This window comes from Danio rerio, chromosome 21, assembly GCF_049306965.1.
Source record: "Danio rerio strain Tuebingen ecotype United States chromosome 21, GRCz12tu, whole genome shotgun sequence".
Taxonomy (NCBI): Eukaryota; Metazoa; Chordata; class Actinopteri; order Cypriniformes; family Danionidae; genus Danio; species Danio rerio.
Window position 1 is genome coordinate 41,843,805 of NC_133196.1, and position 23,730 is coordinate 41,867,534.

A 23,730-nucleotide genomic window follows, 5' to 3' on the forward strand; every position below is an offset into this window, starting at 1 on the left:
CAACTTGCAAAGAAGTACATTGTAAAATGTAAAAAATGCTGGGTTTCAAACAGGTCCTTCATGATTTCCCAACACAAATTGATTAACAAATGCCTGCTGATGGTAATAAAGGCAGGCATTCATTACCATGAAATATTTAAGTCAAATTTTAATCTATTTTCTGTATGATTTGTCCTTTTAGTTACAAAAAAAATTGATGTGTCTCTTCCTGCACTCTCAAAAAAACGGTACAATGTCGTACTAAAGAAGTTAAAACCCTTGTCACTGAGGCAGTACCTTTTGTATCAGTTTGTATCTTTAAGGACATGATTTGTACCATAGGAAACCAAAATGTACCCTTGGTTTTTAAAACCTGCAGCTAGAATATTGTACCTTCAGCTAAGGTACAAATCTGACCCATGAAGTTACCACTACATTTTTAAGCAATGTTTTTTTTTTTTTTAAGTTTTTTTTTTGTGTAAATGCACCTTTTCCGTTGACAATAGAGAATAAAAAATAGTTTAACATAAATCCAAGGATGTATTTTTGCTAAACAATTCACAACACTTTTCACAAAAAAATGTTACAAAAATATGTACAATATAAAAAAAGAATTCTATAATTTTCACACAATACCATTGTTATCACTTAAAAGTTAATTTACTTACTTTTAAAATAGAAAAAGAATTATGCAAACAAATTGCATACTTTTCTGTAGTATTTATTTTCAAAGATGTTGTAATAAAGCAGGAGTTGTCCAACACTTATGTACCTTTTATATGAGAACAATTGTGTACCTAATTGTACACACTCTCAGACATAAAGGTGGGCGAGCTGTCACTAAGGGAGGTACCTTTTCAAAAGGTACACATTTGTACCTGAAGGGTCCATATTTGAACCTCAAAAATACATAATAGTACCTGAAAAAAAATTAAAAGGAACACTTTTGTACTTTTTAGCTACTAATTTGGACCCTTGAGATATTAATATGGACCTTTTAGGTACAAAATTGTACCTTTCGAAAAAGGTACCACCGCAGTGACAGAACGCATATACCTTTATTTCTGAGAGTGTACCATAAAAGGAACAGAACAGTCTCATAATGGGTATTTTCTGTACCATATACAGCCAGGTACAACTTTTACAAAGGTACAAAACTGTTTCTTAAGAAACATTATTTGTACTACCATGTTCCTTTTTTTTTTTTTTTTTTGAGTGTTTTTCTGGTCAACCCTGTTACATAAAAAGGCATAACAATCTGTAAAGCACTGTTAGAACAAGCATGCGACTTCCCCCAAGTGATGGTACTTCCTCTGATGGGAAGATTTGAATGTCATTAATTCATACAAAATGTTTAGGACACACCAATAGTGGATGAATACGTCAACTTTGTTACTGTGAAATATTGTATATTGTTAAAAATTATATATCAAGACTATCTGATTTGAGGTTAGAATTTTGAGCTAAAGCACAAAACGGGATAAAATATCAACTCTGTTATTGATGCTTTATAAAACACTTTTACCCTCAAAATACAGCTAGCATAATTTTAAAGCGCTGGAAACTCTTGTGCCGCAGTTACATCATCATACCCTTGAATGTGTTTATACACGCATCACACCTTGAAAAACACAAGGTCAGCTGAAAGCTGGGTAGTAAAACAAACCCACGCCCACAAGCAGAACCTGATCTGCTCATCTGATATGTACTATATCGTCAGTGGAAACTGAAGGCTGTTCCTACAGGACAGAGGGCTGCCAGTTGGTTCAGTGGCAGGAGCATCCTACTCACCCTCAGGTCCTCCTGCATGTGCACTAGCTCCTCTCGAAGACTGCTGAATGTGGTCATCACCAGATGCATTGTCTTATCAGCTGTCATACGAGTCTAGATGATAGAGAAAGAAGAGAGAAAGTAAATTTAATACCATGTACATTGGTGTGAAAAGTGTATGCCCCTCTTACTAGTTGTTTGCATGTTTGTCGCACTTTGTTTCAGATAAAGTAATTCAACTATTAGACCAGGATAACACAAGTAAACACATAATGTCGTTTTTAATAGAAGGTTTTAATTATTAAGGGAAAACAAAATACAGAATTGCACAGCCCTGTGTGAAAAAGTGTTTGCCCCCTAAACCTAAAAACTGGTTGGGCCACCTTTAAGGGCAACATGCATGATTTTGATAACTTGCAACGAGTCTGTTACAGCACTGTGGAGGAATTTTGTCCCACTCATCTATGCAGAATTGTTGTAGTTCAGCCACATTGGAGGGTTTTTACCTATCATGCCACAGCATCTCAATTGAATTTAGATCAGGACTTTGACTAGGCCACTCCAGTATTATTTTCACTTTGTTCAGCTATTCAGAAGTGTACTTGCTACTCTTTTGGATCAGTTGTCCTGCTGCATAACCCAAGTTCACTTCAGCATTAGGTCATTAACAGATGGCCGGACATTCTCCTTTAGGATATTTTTTGTACACAGCTGCATATCATGGTTCCATTTAATCAAAGTCTTCCAGGTCCTGAAGCAACAAAACAGCCCCAGACCATCACACTAACACTACCACATTTTACTGTTAGTATGATTTTCTTTTTACTCATCTCAAATTTATAAACTGTAGTATATAACTGTTTTTATAAAAACATCACGCTCAACATTAATAATAATAAGACTTGTTTCTTTAGCAGCTAATCTGCATATTTAATTATTTCTGATGAATCATGCGACACTGAAGTCTGGAGTAATGATGCTGAAAATATTCAGTTTTGCCATCACAGGAATAAATTACAATGTTTAAATATTCAAGTAGGAAGTTCTTTGCATTTTAATAACCCTTCACAATGTTTGCCTTTTTACTGTGTTTTTGATTCATTTAAATCCATTCATTCTTTGTGAGCATAAGAAATGATTACCCCAAAGTTTTAACTAATAGACATCTTTTTTTTTATATTTATCCAGTTTTATAAATGAATATACTGATGTTTAAAAAAATTTTAACTATTACTGGCATATGAATTTAAGTCTCTAAACTAATTATAGAAAGCACTTAGTCTGACCTCAAAGTTGACTTTGCAGCACATCGTTTATACAAGCTCACCCAAAAATGTAAATTTAAGTACCAAACCAGTTCCTTTGATCCCTATTGCACATTCTGTTTACTATTACATGCTAACTAATTTTCATTAGAGTATTAGTAGACTGTCTCATTATCTGCTGACACTGCTCTACCAATAGACAATTAACTGACTATAAAAACTTTGCAAGTCCATGTCAACACCAATCTAAGTCTACTGATACTCTAATGAGAATTAGATGGCATGTAGTTGCAATGGAACTCATACAAAGATAATGCTGCCTGCACTGTAAAAATATCTGTTCATTAACAGTTTCAGTATTTTCTATTTTCTGTTTATTTATAGTTATGAATTGCATTATAAGACCTTGACCTCTGCTCAATCCACATATATTGTTGAAAATTCAACTATATAGTTTAACAAAGTGACTTTTATTAAGATTTTATTTAGAAATAATATAATCTATGAAAAATAATCAACCCAAGCTCATTCTGAAAACATAGCCCCACAGACAGTTCTGGAGACGGCGATTTACGTGGCCGGAGGTACGTATGGCTGCATTTCATTCTTTCAAGTGAACGCTACAGGCAGTGTGACGGCGCTTCTCTTCGCGCTCGCCGGCTGATAGCTCAACTCCGTGTGGAGGCCTTTCCCGCCGCAACCAGTTTGTCCGGTTAGTTTGTCGTGTACGTTGGCAGAGCGGAGATCCGGAGGGGAGCCAGCCGCAATGACGGCAATGACCGGGTTCGAGTCCGGGGAAGAGCAGTTCCAGAAATCAGGTAAGACAAAAACAGAATCCAAAAAATAAAGTGAATGAGTACATAACTGGGCGAAAATGTGGTGAAATCCGAAAACGCAGTTAAAAACAGACGAGGGCTTTTCTTTATCTGGACGGCTTTTTTAAATCGTTGCTTGGGTAATGAGGGAAGGAGGAGGAGGAGGGTGGGTCGGCCGATTGGCCGGCCGCCCAGTCAATCATTCAGTCATTTAGTCAGTCAGTCAGTCGGACAGACGGTCGCTCGACAGAGGGCTCCGGCGGCCTCCAGCCTCCGGCGGCTTTACGCGAGAACAGCGCGGACGCAAACAAATTCTCGAAAACAAAAACTGCACAAATACAAATCTCCCGGGACATATTTCACAGTCTCCAAAAAACGTCCGCGGGGCTATGCTTCCAGAATGAGCCTGGGTTGGAAATAATATATGTAGAAATAGGCGATGCAATGGCGAGGGTTCGTGTCTCGGCTGGGTCAGTTGGCATTTCTGTATGGAGTTTGCATGTTCCCCCTGTGTTCGCGTGGGTTTCCTCCGGGTGCTCCGGTTTTCCCAACAGTCCAACAACGTGATACAGGTGAATTGGGTAAGCTAAATTGTCCGTAAAGAATGCGTGTGAATGAGTGTGTATAGATGTTTCCCAGGGATGGGTTACAGCTGGAAGGGCATCCGCTGTGTAAAACATGTGCTGGATATGTTGGTGGTTCATTCCGCTGTGGCGACCCTGGATTAATAAAGGGACTCAGCCAAAAATTAAATGAATGAACGAATAAATGAATATGAAGAACTAAGTAATATTAAAATATGGAAAACTGCTAACTAAAAAATATTTTTTACTGTGCAGTTACTAACATTCTTCAAAATATCAAATATGTTTTGTGTTCCACACAAGAAAGAAACTGAGACAAGTTTGGATCAACTTGAGTGTGAGTAAATGATGACAGAACTTTCATTTTTTGGGTGAACTATCCCTTACTTTAAAGAATATAAAAGTTGTTTTTTTTTTTCTTTCTTTTTGTTCTCTCCTGTGAAGTGAACAGATTGAGTGTGAAGCCCGTTGTGCCTGAAGGAACATATGTTCCTGGGAGGGGTTTCTGAAAGTCTGTGGGTGGGGTTAACTGAGGGGTGTGTGCGGGTCTGATGGGATTGGGCATGTGTTTATCTGCTCTTACCTGCAGAAGGTAGCGGATCTGCTGTTTAGTCAGTTCAGACACTCCTTTAGGTATGAGACTCTCAAATTCCTCTTTCTCCATCTGCATTCACACACAAATACAGACACCTACAACTTTAGTGTTTATGGATGATTGATTAGAAAATTGAGGGTACATTTTGCATTTTTTAAGATAAAAAAACTGTAAGGAAACATTTAAAAAATTTTGTGGTTGTCGCAACGTTCTGGTCAACTGTTAAATCAGTTATCACAATCTATAAAACACTGATAGAAAATGTCAACTCTAATGCTGTCAACTGTGCTAGAAGTTTATAACATTTTACACTAAGCTGAACAACAATTAGAAACAGAACTAAATCTTCCCTATCACATTTAAGCATTTGCAATATTTTAGATAAATAATGCATTCAGTTACTGTAAATTATTATTTGTTGTATTTCATTCCAAATTAAGGAGAATTAATGGAAAATGCTTGAAATGTACCCGCAATTCTTCAATGTGTGATATATTAATTGACTGATTTATGATAAAAGAAATTATCAACATGCACAATATAGGTCAACGAGTCTCATTCACTAATAATTGCATGTGTTTTTATAATTATATGCACATTTATATGCACAGATTTTGTGAGGTTTTTCTCATAATAATTAATAATTAATGCATATTTCCTTATTTGATGCTTAATAATAAAAAATAAAAATCATGATGATTTATTTTAAGATATAATAAGGTGATTATAATCAATAAAAAATAAAGACTATTCCAAACACAGTTATAATATTATTGTATATTTTCAACACTAAATAAATAATGAAATATAAGTAATATATATATATATATATATATATATGTTTAATATTTTGACCAATTGTCATTTTATGCTCTCACAAGAAAAAAACACATATGGGAGCATATATACACACGTGCATATAGAAATGTATATATCATTAACCAGCAGTCAATGCTTGGGATTATAAACATCCATTATTAAAACTTTTAACAGGCATTTAACAGGAAAAAACACTTCAAAAAGTGACAAATTTGCCTCTCCCTACCTTGTAGTCAATGGTGGAGTCTAGAAGGTGTTTCCTGCCAAGACAAAGAACAATCAGAGTGAGTCAAATTGACCAAAAAAAAATGCAGAAGAGGTGTTGCTGTTCTCACAATCATTTCCGAGGTGTTAAGTACAAAATCTCTTAATACAAAATGAATCACTGAATTTTCAGACAGCTTTAGAAAAGGCGTAGCTCTTTCAGGTTTTTGATAACTCTAAAGAGCCGTTCAAGAAAGTGATTGTAGATAAAGTAAACAGATGAGATTCCCTTTAAGATAATGACCTGTAATAGGTTATCTCAATGTGTGTCAAGCCTTCAATCATCTAGATAGTGCTTGACAGAGTTAACTGCTGTTTAAGCTTATCTGCAGGCAAATCTCACAAATTTTCCATTAAAGGAATACTACAATTAAATACCACAATTATCTTATAATTTATGCACCCTCAAGCCATCATAAACTGTTTCCATCCTAAGATGTAAAAATTGGAATATAACATAAAACATGAACGAATTAAGCACAGTTTAAGTGAATAAAATCGGCACTTTCTGATAAACTGGCTGCAAATATAAATGCTTTTGATATTTTTCAATATACCTTTTTTTTGTGTTCAACAGAAAACAGTGTAAAACTTTACAAAAAGGTCATATTGGTTAATGTTAGGTAATGCATTTATTAACATGAACATACAAAGAGCAATAATTCTATTACAGTGTTTGTTCATGTTTGGTAATGGTAATTATTGGAAAATAATGTTGTTCATTGTTAGTTCATGTCATTGTGCATTAACTAATGTTAACAAGCACAAATTTGGATTTTAATAATATATTAGTAAATGTTGAACTATGATTAACCAGTTGCCGTTCCGACGTTCCACCTGTGGTACATAGCATGTTTATGGGGAAACATCGCTAAATATAACGGCTTCCCACAAAAAGACTAAACATGTCATATATCTTTCAAAAGCTGAGATTCTTGTGATTAAAACTATTCTAACCTTTTTAAGACACAATAAACATACAGTAGCAGTACCAATTAGTGTCTTCGTCAAAATACCTATAATCACAAAAACAATAACAAAACTGTCTGTCCACAGATCCATAACATTTCAACAAACAGGGTGTAATTAAACTGCAAAGGGTCCAGCCAATCCAATTCATTGAAATATTTAGGCCACAACCCATTTATATGACGATAAACATCCAAGGAATGCAGCGCTATCATTTCAAATTATTTGCTGGAGCAATCAAAACTATGATGTGTTCGGTAGTGTGTTGTCTATGGCCACTGAACTTTGCCCTTTTGATTGACGTATCAATTTAGTTTGTGTATGCATTTTTTTAAGCATTAATTAAATTTTACAGGAACACTAAAGGGTTAATAAATGCTATATAAGTGTTGTTCATAAGTAGTTCATGCTATCAAATATATCAACTAATGAAACCTAATTGTAAAATGTGACTGAAAACAACTAAACATTTTTATGACTTGAAAAGTGAGTAAATAATGACAGTAGATTCTTTATTTATAGAGCACAATTTTATATAATCGTAGTTGATCATCCTTGATCGATAGTTAAAGTGCTTTACGATATAAATATTGAATAAAAATAAAATATTGAATCAACTTTTAAAAATAAAACTATTGTATTAAAAATGTACGAAAAGAAATGTAATTGCTGAAATACAGATATGCATCACTCAAAGACAAGGGAGTAAACAAAGTCTTTAAACTACATTTAAAAGCATCCAATGATGGAGAAACCCTGATGTTCAAAGGGAGACACAAAAAAGCTTCATCAACCTTATGATTTGCAGCTAGATCAAGGGACAGACAAAAGGAACTGATCATTAGACCTTAATGCATTGCACATATGGACTTTAATGGCCTACAAGCTGTATATGGCCAATTAAGTTCACAGATACAGACCAGGGCAGACTAGTGAAATGCATTATATGTTAAAAGAAAAACACACTAACTCTGAGTTTTACAGGAAGCCAGTGCAATGAGGCAAGGACAGGGGAGATATGATCTCTTTTCTTTTTCTGATCTCTCCCTTGTTTCGAAATAGCAGCTAATTGTGCATTTTTTAAGAACATTTTTAGGCTCTTATCCAACATAAAAGCAATAACTAGGACTCCACTGAGTTAATAAATGGTTTCGGAAAACAAAGAAATGTGTTTTTGTACGAAATATTTTTAAAACTGTATATGGTTTTCATACGGATTACGTTAAAGATGGATGAATACACTTTTTAGAGCTTCAAAAACGCGAGCACCATTCACTGTTATTGCAAAGCAAGTAAAAAATATATTATTTAATATAATTCTGACTGGGGTGACACAGTTGCTCAGTGGTTAGCACTGATTCCTCAAAGCAAAAAGGTTGCTGGTTCGAGCTCCAGCTGGGTCAGTTGGCATTTCTGTATGGAGTTTACATGTTCTCCCAGTGTTGGCGTGGATTTCCTTTGGGTGCACTAATTTCCCCCACAGTCCAAAGACATTCGCTATAGGCGAATTGAATAAACTCAATTGGCCATAGTGTATGAGTGTGTTTGAGTGTGTGTGGGTGTTTCCCAGTACTGGGTTGCTGCTGGAAGGGCATCCGCTGTGTAAAACATATGCTGGATAAGTTGGCAGTTCCTTCCACTGTGGCAACTCATGATGAATAAAGAGACATAGCAGAAGGAAAATGAATGAATGAATAATCTTAACTCTGTATGAGAAAAAAGGGCATTTGCATTTTGTGGTTTTATTATAACTTCTAAATACACTCCATATTGCAAATATAGTTTACATCACTGATGCATAGTAGCTATGTGTCCATCACTTTCTATTATAACATAAGAAATGCTTAACGAAAATTCCAAGATGCTCAGTGGCTCAGTTGTTAGCACTGTTGCCTCACAGAAAGAAGGTCACTGGTTTAAGTCCCTGCTGGGCCAGTTGGCATTTCTGTGTAGAGTTTGCATGTTCTCCATGTATTCCCGTGGGTTTCCTTCAGATGTTTTGGTTTCCCCGACAGTCTAAAGACTAAATTGGCCATAGCGCATGAGTGTGTGTATTAATACGATAATGTAAGCTGGAATAGTTGATGGTTCTTTCCACTGTGGCGATCCCTGGTAAATAAAACACTAAGCCAAAGGAAAATGAATGAATGAATAAAACTACAATGGAAACACATTTACCGAATTAATTCCAGCATGCGTATCAAAAAAGTCATGTGATTTTGTTTTAAAAGTTTTTGTGCTAACAAAACTGGTAGTTGTGGTTTAGCTTAAATTGGTAAAAGAAAGCTGTGTTTCAAAATGCGCATTGCTGAACACAAAAGTTTTATACGATTAAATGATCAATGAAATCCTATTGCTCTTCACTTTAATGGATTGAAACATAAGCTGTCGACACTACACTATTTAGGCATTGAAAAGGTTAAGGGGTGCTGATATAGACAAAATTTTACCGCAGATGGAAAGTTTTTAATTTCCAACATTAAATACTCTGTCGCCTAGGGGTTTGAATTTGGATTTTGACTTCAAATCTCTTTTCTTCATTTGTGTTTATGTATGTATGTACTGTATGTATGTGGGTGTGTATTTTTTTTTCTTCTTTGCTTACTTAAATGTTGATTTCTTGATTATTGTTTGCAGGTGTAATGTGTAGAGTTTGACTATATCTTGAGCTCTCTTGTGTTTCCTATGTGACCTAATGAGGACCATATGTAGGTTGAAACAGTGGCAGTGTGCTAGGGCTGCACAATATCAGAAAAATCTAACATTGCAATATGAATACAATTTTACCATATGATAGTAACAACTGATAATTCCTTACATTTATATAATTCTTTTCTGGACACTCAAAGCACTTTGCACATTGGGGGGAATCTCCTCATCACCACCAGTGTGTAGCATCCACCTAAATAGCGCAACAGCAGCCATATTGCGCCAGAACACCACACCACACACCAGCTGATTGGTGGAGAGGAGACAGAGTGATGAAGCCGATCATGATATGGGGATGGTTAGGAGGGCAGATTTGGCCAGGATGCCAGGATTTAACCCCTACTCTTTTTTAAAATACATCCTGGGATTTTTGTCTACCACAGAGAATCGGGGCCACAATTTAACGTCTCATCCAGAAGACTACATGACTTAGTATCTCTATTTGGAGAAATGTACAATGTTAGATCAATTTGGGATGATTCTGCAGTGGAAGTTCATCTCAGTAAAATCTGATAAACATGCTCTAAAATTTTTGGGGTCCTCCAACACATTTTCGTTGTTGTTTGTCCTATTTGCAGTTCATTTCTGTATTTGCATGTGTTGTAAGTATTTTCATGCGCGTGTTTAGTCAAAGATTGATTAATTAATGTTTACTATTTGCATCTCTATAAAATATCTATAAATATATCTTTAAACTTTTTGGGGTCCCCCCAATGCTATTTGCAGTTCATTTCTGTATTTGCACGTGTTGTGCGTATTTTCATGCATAACAATCTATAAATACTATCAAGAAAAACACATTTTATACACAAGAAAATACAATTGAAATAAGTGTTTTATCGAGTCTAACAGTATTCAAGTACAGTAACAGAATAAAAAAAAAAATTTAGATCAATAAAATTAATCGTAATTAAGGTCACGAATGGTCAAATTTCTTATACCTGATTTAAAATAATTATACATATCACAGGTATCAAAAACACATGCAAATAATAGATTCTAATATAAACTCAACATAGCATATCCTGCGATGTGACTTTTGTGCATGACCACATTGCGATTTTGATGCTGAAACGATATACTGTGCAGCCCTAAAATGTGCCATCTTTAAAAAAAACTTTTTCCATAACAAAAATGGTTGCAATGAAGCAGCATTAACCGACCACATTGCACGACATCTAAAAATGTTGTTTTGTTCATTCTAAAATCCCTTCGCCAAAGTCAGTCATCAAAGTGGATCAGTATTATTTTCTCCCAGAAATGTGTTGATCATCTGTGCTGGATTCACCAGGTGGCAACCTCCTGCTCTCCCTCGTGAAGCAAATACAGAAGTAACTGAAAGTGCAATTCATCGAAATTCCACTACTCCTGGCTCCATATAGAGTAAAATCCTATTGACCCCACTGTTAAAATGGCCAACTCTACAGCAGAAAAAGGCGTTTACAACCTGGTACAAAGAATGATTTTGGTTCATATAGCTAATATTGCCCTTCAAAACTGTGAGGGGGTGATTTTTTTTATAACTCATCCGTTTCCTTTATATTAAATAATATTAAGCCTGCATAATTAAGGATGTGGCCACTTGAGTGACAGCTAGGTCTCGCTGGTCCTCATCACTTCACCTCAGCTGATTCCAGCTGATTAGCCGCTAAACTTGGTGTCATGGTTGCAGGTGTGTGCGCTTTTCCGGAGTGTATGTTTGATCACGTGGGTTTGTTTTGTTTTGGTTGTCCATGTGTATTTGTCATGCTCATGTGATATGACGACACTCAGCTGGGCTGATTACACGCCAGCTGAGGCTCATTATTAGGCCTATATCAGGGCAACGTTTCTATGTTTCTTAGTCAGTTCGTTACACCTGTTCTTATGTGTGTTGTCTGTGCTCAGGCCCCTGAGGAGATTTACCTGGACCCTGTTTTCCTGTCTGTTCCTGCCCTGTGTTCATCGTCCTCCTAGCCTGTCACTATCATTTTTTGTTTATTTTGACTTTGTCAAATAAACTTCATCACTCGCATCTGGATCCTCTTAGACTCTTATTTTTGAACGTTACACTTGGCATATACAGTTTAAGTCATAACTTTAACAGAGAAATTTTTAACACATTTCTAAACATAATAGTTTTAATAACTCATCTCTAATAAGTGATTTATTTTATCTTTGCCATGATGACAGTAAGTAATATTTGACAAGCTATTATTAAGACACTTCTATACAGCTTAAAGTGACATGTAAAGGCTTTATTAGGTTAATTAGGTTAACTAGGCAGGTTAGGGCAATTAGGCAAGTTATTGTATAACAATGGTTTGCTCTGGAGACTATCTAAAAAAATATAGCTTAAAGGGACTAATAATTTTGACCTAAAGCTTTTTTTTTGTTATTAAAAACTGCTTTTTTTTTCTTAAAAGCTTTCTCCAGAAGAAAAAAATATCAGACTTACTGTAAAAATTTCTTTGCTCTGTTAAATATCATTTGGGAAATATTTAAAAATGAAAAGGGGGTCTAATAATTCTGACTTTAACTGTACATCATATTTTGCTTTGTTTTATGTGGCTTTACAAAGTCAGTTGTTTTTTTTTTTTCTTACAATTATCAGATGATATGGCATGCTGTGTGCACTTAATTGTGCTCACAAACCATTCACGTGGCCTTTGTTTCCCAGGTGAGTGAAATGACTTACTTATACCATCTCTATAAATGTATTTGTTTTCTTTAGGATAATTAATCATTCATATTTTTCTTTACAACTTTAATGCACTCCGGAATCTGACAGATTAGCTGTAGGCTATAAAACAGTCATCAGTCATACAGTGTTATGCTGGATTTCATAAATAGCCTTGCATTTACTAACACAGACTATTTGAAGCATTTGGAAGTAATTTGCGTTTTCCTCTTCTAGAAAAACCATCATAAGAGCAATGGTTAGTGGCTCAATGTATTACAACAGTGTTTTTAATGCACTAAACACTTTATTGCTAGTATACAACCAAGCAATGAGGCGCGAACAAAGTGGCACTGGTAGGCCACACCCACTTGAAGCTTCATTTGCGCCCTTCAGAAATCTATGGGTGTTGTCATGGATACTACGTACAAATCTTTTATGGGATTCACACGCAGTTTATTCTATAATTAAAAGCACCAGAGTGTCTTCTCTTACCTCAGCAAATTCCATTTTACTTTTTAATATTTGGTGCCACTTTATCAGAAAGTGCCAATTTTGTTCTCATGTCACATTTTTTTTATCGCAATATTGTATGTAAAATCCTGAAGGATATGCTCATTTTTAAAAAATAAAAATAATCAAAAGCTCCTCTACCTTCCTCGGATCTTGGCCACATGCTCAGAAATGCAAGTTTGAATATCGACGTTCTTCCGGTAAACTTCGGCAAGGAGTTCGCCAAAGAAACGGTTGTCCAGTTTGGCGACAGGCTCCTGTATTTCGGTCTTAATCTCAGTGGAGATGCCATTCTTCAGTTGCTTCAGGTCCAGGACTTCCTCGTGAATGCTTGAAGTTTCCACCAACTCCGACTGGAAAATAAAACATGATTGCAATGTAAAAAGGGGGTATTTTTGAGCAGGAGTGCACAGCTTTTGAGCTACACCATGCTATGCTGTAGGGTTAATATTTACCAGCTAAGTAAACAAATCCTCTCCAGGATCAACACTGCTCTTCCTTCACACGTCCAAAAACATTCTCACATATGAGATAGTATGTTAAAATGACAGACATTTTTCACAAGAAGTCAACAACATGTGTGCTTAGAAACGAGGGTTGACTTTTATAAGTATGTGTTAAATTCTTTAAACTAGACTGTTAGCGATGAATATATCATCCAGTCCACACTTTGGTCAATAGTTAGTAAAAAGAGAATGTAAAAACACCATAAAGATCAATACAGACCAGACAAATTTAGCTGTATTATTTTTTAAACAATGCTCTTTATAGCAGATAATATTAAATGATGTGTGGGCCATAAATGTTTAAGGCCTCCTAGACAAAGTTGTTGTTAGCATTGTTAGTGGTAATTTTGTGATGTTTCCAATATTTGCATTGTGGATTTTTTTGCGCATGTATCTTACATGTATATACTGTATATACATAAAGGGGGTGGGTGATATTTTGGAAAATATAACAAAAAGTTTATAAAACAAAATAAAAATTATTTAAAAAAAAAATAAAGTAAAATAAAAATAATAATAATAAAGAAGTAACTTAATTAATTAAAGACCACTTGAAAATTCTCAGTTTTTCTGGATTTAGTATGTATGGGTTTGAGTAAAATGTAAACATTTGTTTTATTCTATAATGGTATATATATATATATATATATATATATATATATATATATATATATATATATATATATATATATATATATATATATATATGAGCTGGGGAATGTTTTGGAAAATACAATAAAAAATATTAAATTAAATTAAATTAAATTAAATTAAATTAAATTAAATTAAATTAAATTAAATTAAATTAAATTAAATTATTGATTGATAAAATGAAATAAATGGTTAATAAAATAAAATAAAATGAAATGAAATGAAATGAAATGAAATTAAGATAAATTAAATTAAATTAAATTAAATTAAATTAAATTAAATTAAATTAAATTAAATTAAATTAAATTAAATTAAATTAAATTAAATTAAATTAAATTAAATTAAGACTACTTGAAAATTCTCAGTTTGTCTGGATTAGGTATGGGTTTGAGTAAAATGTTAGCATTTGCTTTATTCTAAAAAAAGTCTGATAACATATCTTGACATTTCTAAATAAAACTATTCATACAGAGCATGACAATAGGCCATTTGCACTGTATATTTAGGCCATTTGCACTGTATATTTAGGCCATAGAATAATACATTTTCTCATTTACTGTGTTTGTAAATCAGGGCTATTCCACCTCACAAAAATGTTAACCCTTCGATAATTAAAACTGTGGTATTGTCTAAAAATGTATATACATACATGTCTGAATGCATGGCACCTCTTTGTGTTGTTTTTTGAAATAAAAAAACTCTAATGTCTTACCTGTTTACCGATTTTTATTCAGAAAATAAAAAAGTTGCAATATGCAATATTGAAAATACAAACAATTATCCATCAACTCTACTGTAAACATTTGATAACATTTATCATATCATAAGCTTAAGTTTTTTTTTTTATTTTGATACACCCATAATAAAATCAACAGCATTTTCATCCCTACTACACTAATAATGTTTGATGATTGATCGATGCTTTTGCCTTCTTTGTGTAATGTTTCAACATGATTAATGGCACAGCACTGAACACACGACACGGGCAAGAGTTTTGTCAGTCGTCCAGTAACATCCAAACCTCAAGGTGTGTCGAGTGGTCGAGCTGGATTCCTCTGATCCGTGAGAGAAAGAAATCAAACGCTTCACCCAGGGTCTGGTTTCATCCTGAATCATATACTGCATATATTAAAACTTAAACTGACACATAAGAGTCTCTTTAGGTTTAAAAATAGTCTTATTGGCAAAACTGTTTATAATTTATCCAAATGACTAAGTTCCTTTCTATATTAAAGAGTATGCGCATGCATTTTTGTGTAACTGGAAAACACTTTAGTGTGTAAAATTATGAAGACAAGTACAAGATGTGAAGCTGCCACACATGACAAATATTAAAAATATTCTTTGTGCTCAGTTCAAAGACAAAATCTTTTTGGATTTACATTGCATTTACTAACTCGCTCACATTCCTTCAGCCTTTTCCCTTCTTTGTCAGGGGTCCCCACAGTGAAATGAACTGCAAATCACTCTGGCACATGTTTTTGCATTTAAATTAAAAGATGCAAAATGTGTATCAACATATCATATTTTTAAGACAAATAAGATCATATATTGACTATTTTCAACTATGTTTTTATATAAAAACAAATAAAAAAATATTTCCAAAATTAAGTTAAGTTAAGTTAAGTTAAGTTAAGTTAAGTTAAGTTAAGTTAAGTTAAGTTAAGTTAAACTCTTTGCCAATGGGGATAAAAAAATAAAAAGAACATTAAAACACTTAAAATGATTAAACTTAACAATATTTAGTTCAATTTAATTCAATTCATCTTTATTTCTATAGCGCTTTTACAATGTGGATTGTCTCAAAGCAGCTTCACATAGAAGATTATAGTAAATTGAAACTATAATCAATTTACTCTAATCATTGTCAGTCCAGTTTTTTAGTGTTAAAGTTCAGTTTAGTTTAGTTCAGTGTGGTTTAATATTCACTGCTGAAATTTCAAACACTGAAGAGCAAATCCATCAATGCGCAACTCTACAGGTCCCAAAATATGCAGGCCAGTGGTGACAGCATCGAGGAAAAAACTTCACCAATTGGCGAAAGTGAATAATTAAAAACCTTGAGAGAAACCAGGCTCAGTTGGGCATGACCATTTCTCCAATGGCCAAACATCTTGTGCAGAGCTGCAGTCTAGGCGCCGGAGGCTGGAGAGCACTGAAAGTCCATTTAGTGTGTATTATTATTAATCCTGACTAATTGCATACAAAATAAAAGTTTGTATTTACATAATTGACTGTGTATATTCATTGTGTATAAATAAATGTACACACATACTTGTGTAGAATACAAATTTATAATACTTAATAGTCATTTAAAATAGTCATGTATTAATATTTACAGATTATTTTGTCATATATAATTAGTTTAAATAAGCATTTTCTACATGTGTTTACCCATATACATGAATGTTTGAATTTATATATAGAAAGAAAGACATCAGTGCGCATCTAAGAAAATCTTAAAGGCAGGTGCTTGATAATAACTTAATAATAATAATAATAAACTTTATATGTATAGCACTTTTCCAACATACATGCAACTCAAAGTGCCTCACAAACAACAACAAAAGCATTAAAATAGACCACAAAAACTTATCACTTATACTGAAATAAAAGCATTCATGTACACAAAATATAAGTATATATCCACACGATCACACACACAATAGTCCTTACATATGCAAGCACCATACATTACATACATTAACCTACAACAAAATAGATCAAATGCGTGATCGAGCCAGACACAATAGAAAAAGTAAACAGAATCAGCACACTGCCACTTTAGATCTTAAAAGACAATTTAATTGGACAACATTTCAACCTAAAGGTCTTCATCAGATATTAAAATAAAATAAACAGCACGCCTGCACAAAAAAATTATTTTAGCAACACCATCTCTTATTTTCTATGCGTTTATTCACAATTAATCAGTAAATGGCACTGCTCAGACTTATGAGCATTATATGAAAGGAATAGTTCACCCAAAAATGAAAATTTACTCATTATTTACTCACCCTCAAAGATGTTCCAAACCTTTATGAGTTCTGTTAAACCCACACACACACAAAGATATTTTAAAAAAAGACAAAAACCTGTAACCATTGATTTCCATAGTAGGAATAACAAACACCATGGAAGTCAATGCTTACAGGTTTTCAGCATTCTTCAAAATATCTTCTTTTGTGTTTTAAAGGTTTGGAACCCTTTTGAGGGTGAGTAAATGATGACAGATTTTTCCTTTTTGGGTGAACTACCCCCTTTATTTAATGAAAATCTTACTAGCTAGAACTACTATAGACTAGCATTCCCTAAAACTACATCACTCTTCACTTACATGTATGATTAAGTAACAAGCTGTAGGTCTTCAAAAGAGAAGCTGGAGCAGGTGTTTGCAGGCGTAGCATCTGTTTAGAGAGCTTTTACAGAGAGACAAGTGTTTTTAACAGCGGGTGTGTCCAACCTTCAGAACATTCCACTCATTCTGTGAGAGAAACCCAGCAGTGTTAGTGTTTACAGTGTGTGTGTGTGAGCATGTGTGTGTGTACATGTTTTTGTGACATATCAGGACCCAAATGTACATAATGACAAAGTGAATTACATAGGTATTACAAGAAAATTGGTAAATTATAAGCACATAGCTGATGTCTGCATTTCTTAAAAAGCTTATACAGGTAAATCATACAGAATGAGTTTTTGTTTTTGTTTTAAAAAGTAAACAATATTTGGTTTTGTTTAGGGATAGTGTACACTACCTGACAAAAGTCTTGTCGCTTATCCAAGTTTTAGGAACAACACATAATAACTTGACTTCTAGTGGTTCATTTGGTATCAGAAGTGGCTTATATGAAAGGCAAATGCCTCTAGATCAGGGGTTCTCAACTGGTTTGGCCATGGGACCCACATTTTTACATGGTCATCAAGCCGCGACCCAAATTTTTTGAAACTATAATACAATTTTAGGAATTATAAATAATTTGTATTTATTTGTTAACATACACAAGTAGTGACAGATAAATCATAAGAAAATCATAAAGACTAACAAATAAACAATATTTTGTTGCTGTCATTTAATAAAATGTATCAAATTATAGAAACATTACCAAGTACAAACGACAAATACTGTAAACAGCGGTTAGCGTAAGGAAAGGTTCAGTTACCATGAACTAAACTGTTAATAAAACATGTTTTCTGGTTTCTAAATGTCATTTAAACTTAGAAGGTTTCATGCTCTCTTGTTAGAGCACCTCACTACTTATGACACACTGAGGCTTTAAGTATTTTTTACCGTAAATATATGTAAATCCATACTTTACATATTCGGGGTCGTACTTGCGCTTTGACATATTTGTTGCTGTAATTAAATGAAATTTCACGTGTCAAACGGTCGGGCTGTTGTGCATGCATTTCAAAATAAAAGTCAAAATAAGTTTAAAATTAAACTTTTGCTATTTTTTTGACTACACACTCCGCAACCCACTGAAAATGTTCCCACTTTTTGGGTCGCGAACCACCAGTTGAGAAACACTGCTGTAGATTACGCTTATTTTACCAAAATAAAATATGATTGTGCCTTGATTTTTAATTATTTAATGAGGACAGTAAGGTCTGACTTTGCTAGGCTTAAAGTCCTGTCACTTAATATAAATAATGTACAGTATAAAATATAATGTTGCAGTGGAAAAAGAATTAATTTGTGCATGACTCTCATGAGCTTGGAGGACTGCATCCATAAATCTCTGCAATAACATATTAATAAAGTTATCTGGAATGGCAAAGAAAGCATTCTTTCAGGACTCCCAGTGTTCATCAAGGTTCCTAGGATTCATCTTCAATGCCTCATCCTTCATCTTAGCCCAGACATGCTCAATAATGCTCATGTCTGGTGACTGGGCTGACCAATCCTGGAGCACCTTCTTTCAGGAACTTTGGAGGCTGAAGTATGAGAAGGAGAACTATCCTGCTGAAAAACTTGCCCTCTCCTGTGGTTTGTAATGTAATGGGCAGCACAAATGTCTTGACACCTCAGGCTATTGATGTTGCTATCCACTCTGCAGGTCTCTCACACGCCCTCATACTGAATGTCACCCCAAACCATGATTTTACCTTCACCAAACTTGACAGATTTCTGTGAGAATCTTGGGTCCCTGTGGGTTCCAATAGGTCTTCTGCAGTTTTGGTGATGATTGGGATGCTGTTCAACAGATGATTCATCTGGAAAATCTACCTTTTGCCACTTTTCCAAATGTTCAACTAGAAGTTAATACTTGTTGCTCTTACAACAGGGATTAACGATAAGACTTTTGTCAGGTAGTGTAGGGGTATGACATTAGAAAATACAGATTGTACAGTTTTAAAACAATGGAAACTTTTCCTCTTATTTTACACATCAGCTCAAAGTCTCAAAATGATGTCCATTTAAGTGCTCTGCCTAGTGAGAGTTGGAATGGGGCGGAGGGTGATTAGAAAAGAATGTTTACAGTACATGTATATTGAAATGATTCTGTAAATTGTTCATGCGAAAATCATAAATATCCGCTTGTTAAGTGGTGACGTGTTTGTGACGTATGTAATACTGTTTCCGGGTCCAAGGCGACATTCATTTGAGTGGAGAAATCATTCGTTTATGATCACATTTTGTTCCTATCACACATTAAAGTTAATTTTATATAAAGTCATAGTGTACACAAAAATCTCCGGGCTTGCTGCATAACAAATACCAAAAATGTTACAATTTATAAAAAAATTAATTTATAAAAAAATTAATAATTTTCTGGCCATCAGATATTAGGCATGGACATATATACTGCGATCGTCATTGTCGAATGCATTAAATCGCTTTGTAAACGTTTATTATTGCCATTTCATAAGTCTCCCCATTCAGTTGAATAGAGCGATTGGACTCGAAAGCCGCTTCGCGTGACGTCACACTTAACAAGCGGATACTGATAAAAAACTTTGGAAACTTATGGAATGTCGCCACAATTTTACAATACAGAGGTGTGTGTGGGTGTGTATGTATGTGTGTGTGTGTGTGTGTGTGTGTGTGTGTGTGTGTGTGTGTACAATTTATAAAAAAATTAATAACTTTCTGGCCATCAGATATTAGGCATGAACATATATACTGCGATCCTCATTGTCGAATGCATTAAATCGCTTTGTAAACGTTTATTATTGCCATTTCATAAGTCTCCCCATTCAGTTGAATAGAGCGATTGGACCCGAAAGCCGATTCGCGTGACGTCACACTTAACAAGCGGATACTGATAAAAAACTTTGGAAACTTATGGAATGTCCCCACAATTTTACAATACAGAGATGTGTGTGTGTGTGTGTGTGTGTGTGTGTGTGTGTGTGTGCGTGCGTGCATGCGTGTGTGTGTGTGTGTGTGTGTGTGTGTGTGTGTGTGTGTGTGTGTGTGAATATATGCGCACGTGTGTTTAAAACCGGTTTGAAGCTGCACCAAGGGTTGTTCTCAGCTGCGCATGTTACTACATTTTTACAGGATTAGCAGTGATTGTGGAGTCACATGAATTAAACATCGAGTCTGGGTGTGTTTCTGTAAGATTAGGAAGATAAGAAACCATCAATGATTGAAACGTACTTTGGCCATACAGTGAGTTAACTTTGGCGCTTGACGAGTCGTAGCAGGTTGTGCTTTTTGCAAGCGAGGGCAGATAAAAGAGTTTAGTGGAGCTTATAGTTTCACTTAATGACTAGAGGTGAAGTCACTTTAGAGTTGAAAGTTTAACAAACTGCTCTTTATGAAGAATGAGCAGGAGTCAGTGCAGTGAAGATGTCCCAGAGCGGTTCAGACAAGTTCAAGTCTCTCTTATATGCAAATTTCACTCAGCTGTTTACTAGTAAAGAAGTGTCAAGAAACTCTGTGCAGGAATGCGATGGATGTTCTTCATCAGGGTGCACTCTGTGATCTCTAACTAACTAACTAACTAACTAACTAACTAACTAACTAACTAACTAACTAACTAACTAATTAACTAACTAACTAACTAATCAACTGACTAACCCTAACCCATGATAATAAAGATATAAAAATGCTATGACCACTAATATTTATCATATTGGCTTAAGCAAAAAATGTAAGCAAATGTTAGGGTTTTTTTTTTATTCTTGTTTTATTATTTTAACCAGAAATGTTGATTACGCAACAAACATTGTACAACTCTGTACCTTCATGTACGTAGTTAATGAATATCAAATCACTGACAATAAAAGTAAATTGACATTAATTAACTACATGAAGGTAAAGAGTTGAATAATGTTGAGTAACTTTTTTCTAGTTAAAATAATGAAATAATAATTAAAACCTTTTTAACAAAAACTAAATTAAATTTGTAAAATATATACATATATTAGAAATTGTATTAGAAATCAAATGAAATTAAAAATATACAAAATCGAATCAAGTAATGCAAATAAAATGTAAAAATAAATAAGTAAATGAAAAGAGAAAAAGAGACCAAATGAATATATACACTACCAGTCAAAAGTTTTGTGAGTGTTTTTTTTTTAAAGAAAATTATTATGTTCATCAAGGCAGCATTTATTAAATGTAAAAAAAGTTATTACAATTTTTAATAAAAATGTAATTTAAAAAAATTATTACTTCAGTCATTAATGCTTTTATTACTATTATTAATAATAATAATAATGATAATAATAATAATAATAATAATTAAAAAATAATAATAATAATGATAATGATGATGATGATGATGAGTAGGATGATGATGATGATGATAATAATAATAATAGTATTTTAAATTATTTTCTGAAGGATCTTGTGTCTGAAGAAGTAATGAAGCTGAAAATTCATCATTAAAATTGCTGGAATGAATTATTCAATTGAATTATAAACTACTTTTAAACAGTTATTTTATAGTGCAGTAACATTTCACAATTTTACAGTTCGTACTGTATTTTTGATTAAATAAATGCAGCCTTGGTGAGCAGGGGAAGCTTAATTTAAAACATTTAAATTCTACTGACTCCAAACATTGGTCATTGATCAGGCATCGGCCAATAAAATAGCTTTAGCCCTCATGCCACAGTCCCCATCTACAAGTGCACAAGTGAGTTTTGCAACAGGAATATCAAAAAAGTCACAGCGCGAGGATCTGAACTTGGATTACCAAATCTGAGAGGTTGTGAGTGCCGATTTAGTGGCTGTACAACGAGACTTAAAGAAAGTGCTCAGGTAAATTTGCTATCTGTCATTTTATATGTGAATGACATTTTACAAATTCATAACTATTAATCTGCAACTTTGAATTCACGGGTGTTTTGATTATTTTCTGTGTGTGCAAACAGAGAGATTCAGTTTTTCACATCTGAGCTGAGAGTGTAAATTTCAAAGTACACTTACAAATATTATTGTCACAAGTTCTCACATTCAGATTTGCAAGCTCTTGATGTTTGCTACTGGTTTAATTTTAGAAATGAACAGCGAAAGAAAGAAAGAAAGAAAGAAAGAAAGAAAGAAAGAAAGAAAGAAAGAAAGAAAGAAAGAAAGAAAGAAAGAACTGCCAACTGCTGTTTTTAAAAAAAATTAAAAACAGCAGTTTTAAAAAGTTTTAAAATTGCCTTTAAATCCTTTGTAGGGCAATGTTAATTCAGGCACATTGTGGAAATGTACCCCCTGTCTACATTTCTGGAGAGTGCGAATTATGTAGCTAGAGGTACATATGGTTGCTTTTCCTCTTTCAAACAACTGCTATGGCGCGGTATAACGGTGCCAACAGCATCTGTTCCTTTTAGCGTTACCAGCTGACCAATTACCTCCATACAGATGGATTTTCGGTATTCCCAGATGTACCTCCGGTTATGTATTTTGCTGTGCCCAGAAATGTAGACCTGGGTTTGTATCAGCAATGAGCCTGGGTTGGTTATTTTTAATCAACAAAAATAATGGTAAACATTTATGTTGACAACTTTTAATTTCCAAGCCTAAGATAAGACAAAGTCGGGACGATATCATTAGATAACAGGATAACAAATATCTATGATGAAAAAAAGACAAAAATAAAAAAGACATAACATAAAACATAAAACAATGTTTTAAACATAAAAACTAACCAACATGAATTTTTATTCTAATTTGTTTGAACGATGCATTGCGCTGGTCATTCATAAGATGAGCAAATCAGAGCGCACGCATTCATTCATAGTTTTCAGTCTACTTAGAATGTTTGTTTCAAGTCATAAACAACAAATATATTTCATCCCTATTATCATTGCCAAAATGAATACTGCTGTACTGGCTTCAAAATTTACAAGTGAACAGTCTGAATCCATAACAGTTTTGCTTAATTAACCTAAATAATTGATTTGACTTGTTAAGAGTGTTTGGTTTAGTCCAAGGCCACTACAAAGGGCACATTCTTGTTTACGACTGTCTGATAACACATGAACTTCTTGACGATTTGCAATTACTATTTGATTAAAGATGTTTATCGTATTCAAAAAGTATCCTGTTTGAATTGTGCAAGTGTAAGTGCACAGTGCAAGTGTTTCGAAAATTACCATGCTTGTTACGATGCAAATTATGCACATCGAATAATCAGTCCAAAATAAGCCCTGCAGCTTTGAGGCAAACTGAACAAACTTCAATA

General features: G+C 34.0%; 1 protein-coding gene across 1 annotated transcript in view; it reads right to left on the reverse strand.

Annotated features, from left to right (window-relative positions):
* pof1b (POF1B actin binding protein) overlaps positions 1-23,730 on the reverse strand; it is a 68,756-nt gene that overhangs the window by 25,460 nt on the left and 19,566 nt on the right. Inside the window, exons 3-6 of the mRNA XM_002666059.8 lie at positions 13,083-13,294; positions 6,054-6,087; positions 4,997-5,077; positions 1,771-1,863 (exon numbers count right to left, since the gene is read on the reverse strand). Of these exons, the coding sequence (XP_002666105.7) occupies positions 1,771-1,863; positions 4,997-5,077; positions 6,054-6,087; positions 13,083-13,294 (420 nt within the window). The remainder of the gene's footprint in view (positions 1-1,770; positions 1,864-4,996; positions 5,078-6,053; positions 6,088-13,082; positions 13,295-23,730) is intronic.